The following is a 17,085-nucleotide window of genomic DNA, read 5'->3' as shown; positions in this document are numbered from 1 at the left end:
GAGAGAGAGAGAGCGAGAGGTCAGGAGAGCAGATAAAGATATGAGATAAGGATCAATTGTTGAGGAGTTGCCACATGGGAGCTTCAGCGTTCTGGTACTTTTAAACCGATCCATACTCACCAACCCTTCAGTACTGAAGTCCCATGAAGAAATAAGAGGAGCTAAATAAACAAGTAAACTGTGGGATGCAATGTCCAATCTCTATCATGAACAGGAAACAGCCATCGCCATGGATAATGATAGGTGCCATGCTTGCTCAGCTGTTTGCTTGCTTCCCTGTAATTTTATATTATTGCCAAAATAATACGCTACCAAACTGGCAGTTCTTATGATGAATGTTTTTTTTCAAATAATTACCTATTTACACATCCAGTAGACATAGAGCAACATCATTATCAACCCGACACATGTAAGCTTAATATTCACTCTACTTTTAGCTCTGTTTTGGTCTCCACTGACTCCTGATAGAAATATCTGGCTCTTAAGCTGCTAAATGTTCACCAGCTAGTCGCTAACTTTGGCTGTTGGCTGTTTGGTGTTAGGCAGGTAGCGTACAGCGTGTTTTTAAGAGCTTTTTTTTAGCTGGAAACAGATGCCTGCTGTGGCTGGGAAAAAGATTAATGAGTGAACCAAAACAGTAAAGTTGCCTGTTAAACCAAAACAATAAGTTAAAACACAATTAAAGCTATCATTACAAGCGATCCTACACACTTTACTCATTGTTCTTTCATCTATTAATAATAGAACAATATTGATTAGTGCAGCTTTAAAGGCTCAATTATACTCTACAATGGACGCATACACGGACAGCTGTAGGTAGCAGGAAAAGTTGACTCTCTCCTTGATTTCATGTTTATGGAGAAGGAGAACCAGGAAAAGCTATACTACGCTACTAAGGTGGGAGGTGCACGGCAGGCTTCGGCGTAGGGTCCAGTGTGGGGTCTGTGTCTCCACGTACCAACGTATGTAGCCACGGCGTAGATTTAATGCAGAAGCATAAATCACGCTTAATGCTTACACAACGTCATTGAGCTCCAGCCTGGTGTCAGGAGAAGGGTTAATCAGGACGTAGGACAAGGTGTTTTGGTGATCATATTGCTCATCTGAAACAGAAACATGACCTCTATCAGCAAACTGGAGTGCACACATCTGTATGACAGTGTGATGGTCTAATTTACACCTGCAATAGCATCATAATTTAAATCTTTACCTTGTAGGTATCCCAGATTGACTCTGTTCATGACGTCGCTGGCTGTCAGATTAGTGAGGTCTTCTGCACACCACATAGTTAGACAAGAAACAGGCAAACTTTTAAGCAGAAGAAGACATGAGCGTTTGGGTAAGGAAAGCTCTGAGCAGTTGGCTTTCTCAGTTAAAGATGTGTCCATCCTCACCATATCCGGAGGTGGGGAGGCCCAGATGTCTCATGCGGTTGCGGACCAGCTCAGACAGCTCTTCCCTCTCAGAGCGTCGGTAGAGGTTGAGGCGCTGCTGAGCGATGCGCTGGCCGTGGTCCTTGCTCGAGTCGCGGCCCACTCCCTGTCGCCTCATGCTTTTCTTACTCAGACGCCGTGCCCACTGCATGCTCTTCTTCCTCAGCAGAGGGTGATCTGATTGGTCATTGCTGCGAGACTCGTCCCCCTTATCCTTGGTGTCCTCGCAGTCATCAACACTGACTGACACCTGCGACTGGGGTAGGGGGACAATAAGTTACCTTCACGACCAGAAAGTAAATTATAGTTTTTAGTGGTTGGCCAGTCCCCCACTTTGGTCCAGACTGAGAGACTAAAGCCTACTGACTTTGGTCAGCCCCTGACTTTTTCTCTATTGCCACCAGCAGGTCAAAGTTTTCACTTATTCTGGGAATTATTTTAACATCTACTTAATAGAGTGGCACAATTTTTAGTACAGGCATTAATGGTTCTCAGAGGATGAATCCTAATGACTTTGGTGATCTCTAGTCTAAATCCACGACGTTCCACTTCCGGGATTGCTCCATTGCCGCCGGAATTTCCGTTGGATGTCACTCTTTACGGCCGGATGTCCGTTACCTTCCACTTTCTTTGTGTTGGAATTTAAAACTCCGGTCGATTTATGAGGAATATTGTTAACTGCTCCTCACATTTTGCAGGGTAAATCCAGACAGCTAGCTAGACTCTGTCCAATCTGAGTTTTCTGTTTCACGACTAAAAAGTTTTTTGAACGTACGCGTTCCACCAAAACAAGTTCCTTTCCGAGGCTATTTAGCTGCGGCACCGTGGCTCTGCCCGGTGTTTAGCGCCGCCAAAGACGATTGTGATTGGTTTAAAGAAATGCCAATAAACCAGAGCACGTTTTTCTCCCATCCCGGAATGCTGTGTGGACTAGCCAGACCCTCTTTTGCAGTGCTGTGGAGGAAGGTCTGGCAAAGCGTCACTAGGTGATCTCCAACCTTTCCCCCTGCAACATTTGTAGTTCTGAGTAAAATGTATCAACAACTATTGGATGGATTGCCATGAAATTTGTTTCCCACAGGATGAAACCAGTGATTACAACAAGCTTATTTGTAATCAAGGTGGATTTTAGCTTGATACAACTTACAGTACCAGCTCAGAGCTCTCACCTCAGAAGTCGGGAAAATGTGGGATTCTGTCCGATAGATCCCGATAGGAATTTCGGCACTAGAGGAGCAGAGTTTCTGGAACAGTCTACCATAAGTACTAATCCATAGATCTTCCTCTGTTACTTTCATCTGGAACAAGAGATACATGGGTATACTATTAGTTAGATAAACTGGAGTATGGCACTGTGTTTGTGTCTACTTTTTTATTTCATTCATTCATCTAACTCACAGCACAGAGGTATCCTGATCCTGGAGTGGTGTCCAGCCCCAGCAGCAGCCTTGCAATAAGGATCATGTAGTCCTTCACAAAAGACTGGCATGGAATCACAGAAAAACATTTTTAGAACTAAAGAACAGAAAAGAAACTTCGGTCAGTTTTCTATCAATGACTGAACACAAGAGGGCACTTGTGTTTTATGCTGGTAATGCTGTTCTGTTTCATCAGGTACTACGGTTTCTATGTTCTGCTGTAAGACACATTCATTTCTTTCACCTAGTATTTATTTAGAGGGATAGTTATTTAAGGGATGCTTTGCTGTAGGTGTGTAGTGTACCAACCTGATACAGCAGGGTGTCCAGCATGCTGATACTGAATACTCTCCCTGCAGCGAAGGGTAGGCGAAACATGAAGGCCAAGTTGGAACCTTTATCACGCTCTTTCTTGATACACAACACAGCAATGATCAACAGCATTTAAAGGTTTGTCGCTTTTCTGATAGTGTAGAAGGTCAGAGGAAAATGGCAAACATAATAACTAAAATACTAGCTTTAGCATCTTGTCTTTACAATTCGTGTTCATAATTCACACATTTCATTGTAAGCCCACTTATTGTGTTTTACCTTCTCCAGCTTGGAGAGGGCCAGTGAATAGCAGTCCTTTGCTCTGAACTGCATGAACCTCATGTTAGATGGATGAGTAAGCTCTGTGATAATGCTGAGACTGGGAAACAACCTGGAACGTTGTTCAATTCAAAAAAAGTCAGAGATGATGAGACTAAAGACCACAATTTATTACCAAACTTTTAAAATCAAAGTTTGTTTGTTCAAACATGGTTTCCAATGCAGGCTAAGATACACACAATGCCCTTAAAAAAGTAAAGACCATGTCATGAATAATATCATAAACATTACAATAAAATCGAATCAATTACCTGAACATCGTCTGTACATTGACAATAGTTTTGGCATCAGCCATGTAGTCCTCCTCAGCACTCATCGTACTCTCTTTATCCACAACAACCAAATTATCGGCGTAGATAATGCCACACTGCAGCAGGCTGTCCAGACTGAAACAAACAAACAAACACACACACACACACACACACACACACACACACACACACACACACACACAAATTACAATGAGAATAGCAACAGCAGGCACCGCAGATTTGCCTGGAACATGCTGCACATCCAATTAAATCTCAGATACCTAAGTAAATACTTGGATACGTAAGTAAATACTTGGATACGTAAGTAAATACTTGGCTTCAATATATTTTAATCAAAAGATGAATGTAATCTATAATAAGATTATAATGAAAAGCAGGAGGTTAAATGCCAGTCTTACTTGTCTATGGTCCCAGCCATATAGTAGACCATAGGAAAACAGCAGATGGCCTCCAGAAAGTGATTTTCTGGCCTACAGGAAACATGATAGAGAAAATGAGTTCCATTTTGTTTTCTATTGCACTTCTTACTGCAAACCACACAATGCAATGTGTTTCTTTGAGTCCTGAGAGCTTGCTTGTGGGGGCTGAAAGGGACTGATCAGCGCTGCTTGGTGTTCTACAAAGAAATAATTTTCTTGATCTTTTTCTCCCCTTGTAGCAATATAGATCATTCAAGTTCAAGGCAAAGCAAGTTGCTATGGTAACTGTCTGGAGCTACAGAGTGGAGCAGTTTTTTTATTTTCTTTGTCGCTCAAAACACACTGTCACTGTGAGCAGCAGCAGTAACCGAACATCAGTACTGACACCACCTCCACAGCCTTGTCCTTAGCGTTCGGCTGACATTGGCTTTTAGCATGCATAATGTTTCCCAGCGTTAAATGGTGATTGACAGAGTAAGGGTTGAAAGACTCACGAGTTATCAAGCAGCAAGACGATGGGGTTGAGTTCTTTCCTCGGTCTGTAATAAGCTCTGAGAGGCACTATGAAGTTATAAAGACCGTTCCCTGCAGTCTCAGCAGACACAATGATGAGCTTGTTTTTAAAACCATAAGCCTTAGCATCCTCAAAGCTGTTGTGCCTGCAACCCTGCATAAGGAGAAAAAAAACAGGTATTTTACTGTAGGTTGGCTTTTATGATGTGAAGGACAGAGAGAGGAAGGAATGGAAGGAATGATGGAGGCAGTAAGTAACTGAGTGACTAAGTTGGAACAGCGACTGCCCACCTGGTCAAGTCGTAGGCAGCAAAACGGGGCTTTTTCAGCCAACAGATGGCACAAGGTAGGCGAGCTCCCAATGTACGGAGAGTTAGGGGGATAACCTTTCACGTACCTGCCAGCAAATCCAAAAAGCAAGAATGACACATTTCATAGAAACAAACTGTGCAATTTGTCAGGTTGTCTTGTTGTAATTGTATTCATTCATTCATTCATGGTACCTTGGAAATGAGCCATCAGTGCACTCAGGTTCAACAAGCATGCAAAGTAAACTATTCACAGAATGAGAACAGGTAAGATTAATATGTTGGTCTGTTTTGGACAGACATTCTGGGAGGTTGCATAATAGTAAAGATACTATAAGCTCAATTTTAATATGTATGATTGTTTGCTTAATTTGCATTTTGCAGGTTTAGCATATATTAAAGGGCTGTAGTTTAAAGTATTTTAGGCTCAACGAGAAATGCAACAGCATTGGGGGGGGGGTGCACAGTTCCCTGATACAATAACTTCTACATGAGTACTATTTAAGTCAGTTCTGTGTGTTATTTTGTCATTTGCTCTGCCTCTTTGTGGTTAGCTATTTATACAGAGAAACAGAAACATTACTCAGTAGATGAATGGCCTTTTTCATCTGTGAAGACGGAGTCATCTTCTGATTGGTCACTGAGGAGGTCACATGGCAGAATTGAGCAGGAGTCTGCGATCTCCTGAACTGGAGCGATGCTCGGCCGGCGGCCCTCTGTTCCATTTAGCGCAGGTGGGACCAGTCTCGGTGGACTTGTATTCTGAAGATCCATGGCAACAGTGCCTGTAAATGATATTCACTGGCGCTTTACATCAAACATAAGGAACCAGCGTATCCACAATCAATCCAAATTCATCATCAATTACTTTCAGACCTCTTTCATCAACAATGGCAGTTTTTTCACACTCTCTCACCCATGCTAGCGATGATGCTGTGCACAGGAAGCTGCGAGGGTCCGTCATAGCGTCCTCCGGCAGGGCGGCCCTTCTTCTCCTCCTGGTTGAAGATGAAGGCTGAGTTCTCCTCCTTAGTGATGTTGATGTAGTAGCAGGTGTCTGTGGCAGCCATGATGTGGCGCGGGCCAGGGTTCAGCAGGATGCTCTTGTTGTCTTCCCTCTTTATACCGATAAGACACACGCCGTACCTGCACGTCACATACCTGCTGTTAGCATATACTTGAGGTAAATATCTGACAACATAATCCTGTCATTACATTTAAAACACAAAACATTATAGTACTTCGACATTTTGGGACATACGCCTCGCTCAAGTTATCTTAGCATAAAGACTGGAAACAGTGGGACAGCTAGCCTGGCTCTGTCCACTACCTACACTATAATCCCAGATTTAGTTGTAATTCAACTTTTTAGTGGTCACTTCTTATTAGTTCATGTTTTGTTAAAAAACCATATTCATTACTAAATCACATTAGTTGTTTGTAATTATCAGCTTAAGTATGCAGTGCAGAGATTTTATTAAGCAGAGATAACTGGGAGGGGCAGGGTCATTTGAATGGTTCTGCGCTAAAGCATTGCAAAGGCTCATGGAAAAAAAATATATGTGAACGGTTTCTGTCCTAGTTAAAGCGTGTTTGAATAATGTTCTGTTATTGTTTCGTATGTGCATTTATGTTAACTGGGTTTTAGTTTTGTTTGGTTGATTTAGTGTTCATGTTTATCTACATTTATTGTTGCACCATGAGACCCGAATCATTTCTTAAATATTGATAAGTAGTCAAATGTTTACGTATCTTTGTGTGTTAAAAGCTATAGTGCATAGTTTATGTGTCCCCCATGAGGAAGTAATGACGCAGTTGCTAGTAACCAAGGAGGACATGTAGGATTAAGAAAAAAAGATGGACTCTTCAGAAGAGGTAATTATCTTCACTCGATTTTCTGTGCGCGAAAGTTGCTGGACGACACCAGTTTATGAACATAGCCATACTGAGAAATATAGAGAGAGTTTTGTGGAGCTGATAGTCTTAATTAGCTTTGTATCAACTCATTTGGCAACGGCTTGAATGTAACGGACGTTCGTTAATATAAAAAAGTTCCGCACTAAAGCTTTAACTTAACATGCTTATTTTTGACAACATGAAAAACAAACAAAAAAAGTATGTTTACTAATGATTTTTAGTAAAATCTGCTAATGTAACCTTGATTAGTCTATTGCATCAACTTACTGCTCTGTGTTAATACAACTTAAAAAAAAAACTTAGATGGTTTAAGGCAACAGGTTTCCATGCAAGTTTCTAGTAAAGTCAACTAATTCGGGATAACAGTGTACAAGCGCCTCGAAATAGTTGTAGTATAAAACCACAACCTGTCGTTTTAAACTTGAGATGCAACATGTTTATTAGTGAGCTTTAAAGGTGCTCGTAGGCACATATTGTAACCTTCAGACAGAACCAAGCTAACGTTAGCTGGTTCCCTGTGTGATGGCAAAATATGAAGAAAGGGAATAAGTGTGAAATGCCAAACAATTTATTCAAACAACACCAGTGTTGTCTTGACATTCAAGAATTGTATTCAACTTCTGGAGCAGTGAGCTAAAAAATTTTTTTGTAATGCACAACATTATTTGACATCACTTTTTAGCTGGATAAATAACACCTACAGTATAATCAGGAAGTTAGATTATTGGATCTTTTTTATCATTGTATTTATTTACCTGTGTGAAATTAATATTAAACAAGGATGAAACAAAAGAATAGTAGTGCACTGCTGCTGTACTTGATTATACAAGATGATACCAGGTCAAACAAACGATCAACCACTGTACACGTCTTGGTATATTTTCAACTGGTCAGTATCTAAAGAAGATGCTTTAGTTTACATGTCAACTCACTTCTTGTGAGCATGAAAGGAGGCGTATGTAAAGCTTTTGCCGTTATACTCTCCAAAGAACTTGCTGTCACACACTCGGATGTGGTAGACCTCGTTGCCAGAGCAACATCCGTACATCCTCTGCCAGTGCTCCGGAGATTGTTGTCCTTCTCTGCATTCATTCAGGGAAAATACAATCAAACATACAGACAAATCAATACATCTTATACCCACATCCCTCCAGACCAGGAGAGGGTCTGGAGGGATGTGGGTCTCCTGCCCTCACTCTGAGTCTCCTGGGTTCTCTGATGAAAGCAGACAGCTTGAGCCATGTGTCAGCCACTCGGCTGTCTCTAATATGCCCATGGTAATGACTTCTGGTAATTATGGTAATTGCTCAAGCATTCTGATGCTCAGAATAAACCTGAGGTAGCAGTTTACATACTTGATTAATATTTACATAAGATGACTTATAAAAGATGACTCAGTGGCTTCTATACTGTAACTCAATGTAAAGACAAAACAACATGATCATTAATATTAATATCTCCTGGTCCCGTTTAAACGTATTTCCCACTGAACCTCCTTGTTGGGCTGCATGTCTCTACATTCATCTAATTTACTCAAGGACGCACACATGCAATGCAAACACACACTTGCATAAACATACTCCCTCATGAACAGTCAGATAACTATAATGCACAGTTGATGCTTACAGTCTCGAAACCTGTTCGCCTTTGTCTAATAAAAATACACATAGTTTCACTTTCAAAATTGTTGACGTTAGGAACACAGTAAGTGCTATAGGCCGCTGGTTCCCCTTTTTTGCTGTTTCCCTGAGCCCTTGGCATCAGCCTTGAAAAGATCCGCTTGCATGCTGTGAAAAATCATTTGCCCCCGCATAGCTTTTCAAACTGTTTTACAAAGAACACTTCGTATAAGAATCCATTTAGGAGCCTGTTCTCGTTTTTTGCTTAAATGAACTCTTTACTTCCTGCCGTTTTGAACGTCAATGAACTAGGACTTTTGTCTTTGCTTGGCCTTATCACCTCTTTGTGCCAGTTCCATTGACACATCCATATACATCAGCTGATATGAACATGTACAGAAATTTGAACTTTAGAATCACAGTTATGAGAAATCAAAAAGCCTGAGAAGACCCTGGTTATGCAAGATGACTGACCGTCCGCGGGAGGTGTGTACAAGGAGCGTGACCAAGGTGGAGGTGGCAGGACACACACAGTTGAGAGCCAACATGGCATATTTGAACTCCTCCTCACACACAACATGATCTGAAAAGGATCCAGGCAGTAAAAGTTATATTACCATCTGTTACATAGGAATGGTGCTTTATAAGTGGACAACAAATTTTACAGGAATAGTTCGACATTTTGCTTTCTGGCAAGAGTTAGATGAAGGGATCAATACCTCTCTCTTATCTGTCCGTTAGTTATGAAGCTAGCTAGAGTGCGAGATCAATAAAACAGTTGATCTCATCTTAAGAGAGTTACAGCAACTAACTCCCCGTCAAACACGTGTCGTTAAAACATGTCTGTCCTTCAAACGGATTAAACAAATAAGATATATATCATATAGATATATAAATTAGTGAGCGTTCAAGGTTAGCTGTTATCTCCTGTTTCCAGTCTTTATGCTAAGCTAAGCTAATCGACTTCCAGCTTTAGCCTCATATTTTGTCATTTCTTTGACCATTTGAGGGCAGTGGATCAAGCTGTAAACACATACATTGATATATTATCGCCTTTTAAGTTCATATGGCGGACTTGATGGACAGTTAACAATTTATATATCCAGCAAATACGTAGCAATATTAGCATTCATTTGAAGTTTTATATCTGGCTGCCTGATGATGTAAGTCCAACTATGTTTTTGTCTCCACCAACTCCTGATGGAAATATTTGGGTCTCCACTATATGTTTGCTAGTCACTAACTTTGTCAGTCAACCGAAAATGATGCTACGAGAGAGCTGATAGTGATTCAAAATAGAAAAGTAGTGGGCTGGAAGGCCAAAATAAAAAAAACTGAAAGACGCTTCAAGACTGTAGAGCTGAGGTGAATTGCAGATTTGGTGATAATTCTTTGTGAGTTTATTACTACAAGTGATCCATTTCACATACAGTACAAGTAGTCATCTAATCCAGCATTAGGCTTATAACTCTCGGCCAGAAAGCAAAAGCGTTTCCCTGACAGTTTGGAAATTCTCACCTGCAAATTTTACATGGAACTTATTTTCAGGTTTAAGTATTTGGACATAAAGGGGGCAATTTGGAGCAAAGTCCTTCACTGCCCAGGCTCTCAGGATGGTTTGATGGTCCTGATGGAATAAAAACAGTCAGAGATCATTCATTTTCACTCTAGCTTTTTCAAAGTAATCTTCTTTAATTAATTGATAATTGTCTTTGTGACTGCCAGCATGAATTACTTGAGTTTTTGTAAACAACTGAATGACAAATCATAATTGGTAAAGAGTTATGGCAGAGAGTTTAATTAATTGTTGCTCTTCTTACCGCAGCCATGCGATCCATTTCGTTACGACTGCTTAGAATGAAACAAGCCTCTGCGTCATCCATTCTGCAGCAGCGAGACATTATGACAAATAATAGATTACTCAAATACGAAACAGCGGGAAACCCTGCCACAAAAGAGTCAGCCAATGACCCTTGATCAGTCAGAAGAGACAACAGCAACATCCTTTGATTTAATACTCAACTTAACGTTGCCTGCATACTGTATAGACAAACACACAACCTGAAATGCTCTGCGCTGTAAATGTGCTGTAAATGTGGCGTGCTGTTTTTGCATATGATTAACACAGCCAGGAGAGTGCAGAATGCAGTGTAGGCGAATTTGAAATGTTGCCAGATGCAGGATGTAAGCGAGACACACACCCAGTCCTCTACTTCTAATTGCTCTATCACAACCCTACCAAATGTTTACAGTTGAAGTTATAAAACCCATTTCATCGAAGTAATACTTTGGTATTCCATACATTATGGTACAACTGTTGCACGGGGACTATTATGTGTTTTTGGCAAGTTTTATATTTGTTGTTTAAGTATTGCAATTCCATAAATTTGGGGGACTCAAAAGAGAAAGAAAATGAATGTTGAAATTGAGATATCCTGACTTTTAGTTCCTGATACATCCCAAGTTAGTGATTAGGGTTTCTGATGACATCAGAATGACATCATGACATTATCTTACACTGGAGAAAGTTCCTGCAGAGCCACATAAGATATTAACTGTAACTATATGACAAGTAAACTGACCCGTTTGTGTAAAATCAGGTGGATTTACTCTCGAAGCTTGGCTCTATCTCTGTAAAGTACTTTGGGATCTGCATGTGATTAATGCTACAGAAATAAACTTGACTTGATGTACAGATTAACAGTAGTTTTTTCAATCCTTCCATCAGTGTTAACATGTTCCACATAGCCTCTTTCACAACACTTTCACGACTCAAAATTACCAGAAGAATGTGACAGATCATGTTTCCTTTCCTCAGAGGAAGTGATCCATTTAAGAGCTGAGTCTCAAAAGAAATTGGTAGAGCTTGAAAAATTAATGACACTGTTGTCAAATGCTCTCAAATTAAGAGAACGCGCTCGTGCATAAAGATAGGAATACAACTCCATACTCAGTATGAAACACAATAGCTCTGACAAGCCTATTTCCTGAGAAAGGACTGAGAGAACATTTGGGCAACATTAAAGAATGGAAGGACAATAGGGATTCATATCCTACTGATAATAATAGTAATAACTTTTATATTTATATAACCCCTTAAAAACAAGATACAAAGTGCTTTAAAGACATACAAACAGAAGAAAATGATCATATAAATAATGAATAAAACAAGAATTGATATAGTAATAATGACACGCGGGTTTATGAATTACTAAAACACAATACAAATTAAAGTAAAACAGAAGAATAACAGACAGTTTGCCACAATTATTTAAACCAGTCTAAAATGCAAAATATAAAAAGTTCGACACTTTGTTCAGAGACAAAGCTGTGCAGCTCATGCAGGTGCATGATCCAAAGACAGATTGACGATCAAAGGAATCCATGAGGTAGTCTTTATTTTCCTGAAGCATCAGGAATATCAATCGATAATGCACTTAAGTAAACATCTCACTCCTGATCCTCTTGCCCATAAATGATGCAGACACTGTTCAGGCCAATCACTAAGATCTATCATCCCTCCAGTAGGCCTATTGGTAACGGAGATATCAAAATTTGATATCTCTGTTGATATATCTGATAATTTGTTTCACCTTTAATTTTAGCAATTATTGCAATTAGACAGATTAGTTTAATCATATAAGCATAGTGAGCATAATAAGCTAGACTTCAGCAACAAGACAGCCACAGTAGCCGGCTGTGTGAGACTAGGCATATTGGTGCTTTGAGCTTCAATGATTCAATGCAAACTAGTAGACAGGGTGAACTAGCCAAAACAAGACTATCGAAAATATATTCAGAAGTTGACCCTTCATGTAACCGATGCCGTCAGGGCCCGGCTGACCTTTACCATTATGTTCTGAGCCTGGCCTTCTATAACTCTGTATTGGATGTCTGTTTTTGAATTACTTGTCGAGGTGGTTCCCAAATCCATACATCATCAATCACTGCCCTCTCTGGGGTGCTCCCTGAGGCAACAGGTCTACCCAGATACAAATGAGATCTTATTGCAAGATATCAGACCCCCCCTCACACTTGCTGGATTCAGGATGTATTGTATTTTATGAGGTTAGAAAAGCATTATCTTATTTGCCTCTTTTTTTCTTTTATTAGTTTTTTTTATTCATAATTTTCTTGTGTTCTTGTATCTGTATGTGTGCATGCATGTGTATTCATATGTATGTGCATAGATATGCATTTATATTTGTATTTTGTTGGGTCTCATATCAGTTACATCCAGAATTTACGAAATTTATGTTACTTAGAGCTTATTGGAAACTTAAATAAAAAAGACCATGGATTAACAAAAAAATTATACATCTTCTGGAAACAATAAATGTCTATAAAAAATGTGATAATTGATCTAGCAGATGTTGAGATATATTTAACTGGATAAGTGTAACCTTTTATCTGTAGGCCTCATCCTCTGCGGACCCTAAATGTCATGGTAATCTAACTAATAGTCGTCAAGATATTTTAGTCTGAACCAAAGTGGTGGACCGACCGAAAGACAGACAGACCAAAGTTTAAGTGCCACTTACTTGGCTCTTAGCAGGTCCTGGTCTTTGAGAACAGATCCTTGCAGATAGATGACCCTTTGAGACCACAGAGGGATCTGGAGCACTCTCCGTACCTGGAGGTCCATTTCACTTGGACACAGGATCACTACATAGTAATCCTTTAAGATTGCACAAGAACTACTTTGTTAACCACTGTGGAATGCATGAAGAACCATGTAGACATTAATGTCACAACAGTTAATGTCTTAGCTGAATCACAAGAGTTATTTTCCCTTTAAATATCACTAAAAACACACAATGCAGACTTTTATCACAACCTATATATGTACTTGTATATGGTACCTGCAGTCTAGGATGGGCATAGAATTCATTGAGAAAATCCATGAGCAGGTCTATCTTTAGTGTGCTGACACACAGCACTACGTGTTTCTCCGTCTGCGCTCTGTGGCGGCTGTAATTCCCTCCAGACTTCTGTCTCTCCATCCACAGGTACATCAGCTCCTCAAACTGACACACAACAAGTAAACTGAGTAAAACTCCCAATGGAACATTCAGAGGTTACCCAAGATTATTTCAGCTTTGTCCTACCTGCAGAGGCAGCACCACCAGAGCCACACAGATCATGATAACCACCAGTAGCTGGGAGGGCCATATGCGGGGGGTGACGTCTCCAAAGCCCACGGTGGAGAAGGTGACGATGCAGAAGTAGAAGGAATTAAAGAGGGAGAGATTTTTGCCTGCTCGCTCCAGGTGCTGGATTCCACATGTGCTGTGCAGAACAGGTTAGATAAAACCATTTATACAAACACAATGCCAGCATTTATGAATGTACTCTTCACATAAAGCAGTAATAGGCTATCTAATAAGTCAAAGGTATAAGGGAATATCTCAACATGTAATACAGTTATTTACGTAATTAAAATGCATTGCAAAAAGAAATGAAAAGCTTTATATTTTATATAACTTCTGATTAGTTAGTAAAAAATAAAAAGGCTTTCTATTTTTTGTTTCTGATTTTTGGCTTTATGAATAAAATGGACGTGATTTGACTTGCTTTACCTACAATCAACTTGATAAAACATATTAAAACATAATTCAATAACTTTTATTTCTATCTTTTACTAGTTTATTTTATTCTCAACTCCATTTTCCTGTTTTTGGTTTGTACTTACAGGTTCCTTTATTTACTAATAATTTATTTTAGGTTTCCTGGAAAGAACTAAATTATGTAATTTGGTACTAATTGTAGGAAACAAAATAGAGACAAAGTTCTGAGGTTGTTATATCAATATAAGATCAATATGTTGTGTTGAGTTTATCATTGATTTCCCGAAAATCTTCCTTTAAAGAGACCTTTCTTTTAAACTTAAATTGTCTCTGTGCCTGTTGAAAAATGTTCAGCTTTTTTTTTTTTTTACGTCCAGTGAACTAAACACAAGTCTTAATTCAATTCAATTCAATTTTATTTATAGGGTCAAATCATAACAGGAATTATCTCAGGACACTTTACAGATAGAGCAAAGAGTACGTCTTAAGTGTACACTAGCTTAGCATTTGGAAACAATTGGAAGCAAATTGTATTTTTTGGTATCCGGTCATGTTCATTCGAATACACACATAGAAAGGTTTAATTCACACTCAAATATCTTTAAAAAATCCTTGAAGAAGCAGCCTCACCCAGTGAAGACTAGGCAGAGCAAGGTGCAGATCAGAATGAGGACCTGGTTGAACATGGCTGAGTTGGTCCTCTGGATTGCTCTGTGGACATCATTCTACCCATGCAAGAACAACAGCCCACTTTAACATTTGGAGCTAAAAACTCAACTCTACTCATATGAAAGAAAGATATACACTTGCATATACCAAATGTTTTCTTTGATCATTGACGTCAGTTCTGTCAAGAATCTCTCACATCATTATTGCAAATAGAGTTGACATTATGGTTCTGCTCTTAAAATGCTTCCTGTTGCAGCAATACAGCTGAGCAGCATAAAATACAGAACAGCATGATAAATGCAAAGAGGACTGCAAATAACCCCTCAGAGGAAGCTCTCAGGATGCACACAATCAGCAGAACTAAAACAGCAGAAGGATTTGTGTTGTTGTCAATAGCAGCCGCCGTGCAACTGTGAGCATGAAGTGTCTTGCATTAACAAAGTCATTAAAATGTTGATTAAAAACAAGTCATTAACAGAAACAATTAAGTTAATGCTTTTTTACATACGATCATGTTCTCCAAAGCACACTTAGCCAGCCAGCAGTTGAGAAACACGGGAATGAAGATGTTTCTTATTGAGGGCCAGAAGATCTGAGGATAAAGTGAAACATTACAACTCACTAATGGATAACATTTCAGTTTCATTTCAACATTCAACAATCAATTAAAAACTGCACACCAATGGGAAATGCTGTATGCATTGTGGCTTAAATGCTTCACCTGTGAAACATAACAATCTTCTCTTATTATCTAATATTTTAACACCCCGAATGACTGTGGTGCAGCCTGCAGTTTCAATCCATTTACTGTGTCTGTGTGATTAGTCTGACTTAAAATACTTTTTTAGCTGCTATTCTCGAAGCCTAACACTGTACGAATATGAAAACAAGATAAGGCTTTATTTATAATCGCATACTAACATACTCAGTAGGTTGCTCAGTATGCTATTTGAGGGGGATGAGGGATGATGCCATCCCCTTTGTTAGCAAAATGACCAAAATGCATGCCCCTTGCTAACCTGCCACCCCCCCATCCTCTAGTAGCAGAGAGAGTGCATGGCAGAGGGGTTATTTAGTTGAATATGTTAGTCTAGTCTGCCTAATTCATTATTCCTTTTTCTGACTGAGATTGGTGCAAATTAGAATCTATGGCCCCGACCAATGCACTGAAATATCAGTAGCCTAACTGCTGTGCTGTGCTGTGTATTGGCAAACCCATGGCGCTGTCCGTGGTGCTGAACTAGGATTCATTTGTAATTGCGTATTTGTGTTTTCTCTGAGTATTTCAGTGTTGCCATGGTAAAGGTTTTACCGTAATGATGAAAGGAACTGTGTTGATCATCTCCAGAAGAAAGGACACCTGGAATATCTGCTCCCAGATGTTGCCCTAAAATTAAAAAAAAAAACAGACTTTTTAACACAATAGAGTCAGTAGTGAGTCACTGCAGAGATGCAGCTCTTAATTGTAGTCAGTCACTTTTCATGACCACTTAATCCTTCACCTCAACCAGATCCAGTAATTACCTTCTCTCCTTAATGTAGCCATGACAAATGACTGGCTAATTACGCCACTTATGGATTGTCAATCTCACAGACTGTAAGTGACTAATCGTGAAGATTGTATTGCTGACGTGCATAAGGTGTTTGTGTATTTATTTTGTGTGTGCGTGTGTGTGTGTGTGTGTGTGTGTGTGTGTGTGTGTGTGTGTGTGTGTGTGTGTGTGTGTGTGTGTGTGTGTCTTACCTTGTAGCTCAGATACATTAGTAACATAGTCTCCAGGAAACTAATGATGGCCACAATCACCTGCACAAACCAAAACAGGGAATATCAACACAAGTTCGAACAGAAAGACCATTTCAGAAATAATCCTCTGAGAGGAGATGAAATCCACAGTGTTGGCAAGAACCGTTCAACCGGTCAAATATTCGATCACCTCAATTCATATACTTCAGTTTATAAAGGCTGTGTTTGTTCAAATTAATTCTTATTTTTATTTGTACATATTTTGTTGTGACTCACTTGAATGGCCCAGACAGGAACCTTTCTATCCACCCAGAAGATCAAATCCCTGTCGGACAGTGCACACAACTCTTGTGTTAAGAGTCAACAATAAATAACCTCTACATCAGTCAAGAAATGCATTGCAGTATCAGTAAGAGATAAATACAATAAAAATAAGACTTGACCTCTCAGTTATATCTGATCTTGTTATTGTATTATATTGTTATCTTGTTATTATATTATATGTTTAGATGGGTATTAATCGAGTAAGAGATAATACATGTGACAATCTTTCCA

At 39.4% G+C, this 17,085-nt stretch overlaps 1 protein-coding gene across 1 annotated transcript in view; it reads right to left on the bottom strand.

The window, feature by feature from the left end:
* The window catches only part of kcnt1a (potassium sodium-activated channel subfamily T member 1a), a 28,852-nt gene that overhangs the window by 128 nt on the left and 11,639 nt on the right, over positions 1-17,085 (bottom strand). The window contains exons 6-31 of the mRNA XM_078271466.1: positions 16,807-16,855; positions 16,531-16,590; positions 16,099-16,173; positions 15,295-15,378; positions 14,748-14,842; positions 13,659-13,839; positions 13,413-13,577; positions 13,092-13,228; positions 10,371-10,434; positions 10,069-10,177; positions 9,025-9,133; positions 7,864-8,013; positions 5,931-6,160; positions 5,598-5,799; positions 4,998-5,103; positions 4,688-4,860; positions 4,173-4,244; positions 3,754-3,888; positions 3,443-3,554; positions 3,294-3,314; positions 3,161-3,262; positions 2,832-2,915; positions 2,603-2,731; positions 1,395-1,689; positions 1,211-1,273; positions 1,019-1,103 (exon numbers count right to left, since the gene is read on the bottom strand). Of these exons, the coding sequence (XP_078127592.1) occupies positions 1,019-1,103; positions 1,211-1,273; positions 1,395-1,689; positions 2,603-2,731; positions 2,832-2,915; positions 3,161-3,262; positions 3,294-3,314; positions 3,443-3,554; positions 3,754-3,888; positions 4,173-4,244; positions 4,688-4,860; positions 4,998-5,103; positions 5,598-5,799; positions 5,931-6,160; positions 7,864-8,013; positions 9,025-9,133; positions 10,069-10,177; positions 10,371-10,434; positions 13,092-13,228; positions 13,413-13,577; positions 13,659-13,839; positions 14,748-14,842; positions 15,295-15,378; positions 16,099-16,173; positions 16,531-16,590; positions 16,807-16,855 (3,087 nt within the window). The remainder of the gene's footprint in view (positions 1-1,018; positions 1,104-1,210; positions 1,274-1,394; positions 1,690-2,602; positions 2,732-2,831; positions 2,916-3,160; positions 3,263-3,293; positions 3,315-3,442; positions 3,555-3,753; positions 3,889-4,172; positions 4,245-4,687; positions 4,861-4,997; positions 5,104-5,597; positions 5,800-5,930; positions 6,161-7,863; positions 8,014-9,024; positions 9,134-10,068; positions 10,178-10,370; positions 10,435-13,091; positions 13,229-13,412; positions 13,578-13,658; positions 13,840-14,747; positions 14,843-15,294; positions 15,379-16,098; positions 16,174-16,530; positions 16,591-16,806; positions 16,856-17,085) is intronic.

Source organism: Sander vitreus, chromosome 16 (genome assembly GCF_031162955.1).
Source record: "Sander vitreus isolate 19-12246 chromosome 16, sanVit1, whole genome shotgun sequence".
NCBI classification, from domain to species: domain Eukaryota; kingdom Metazoa; phylum Chordata; class Actinopteri; order Perciformes; family Percidae; genus Sander; species Sander vitreus.
Note: the sequence above shows the minus strand (reverse complement) of the source record. Positions and strands in the feature narration are given on the sequence as shown.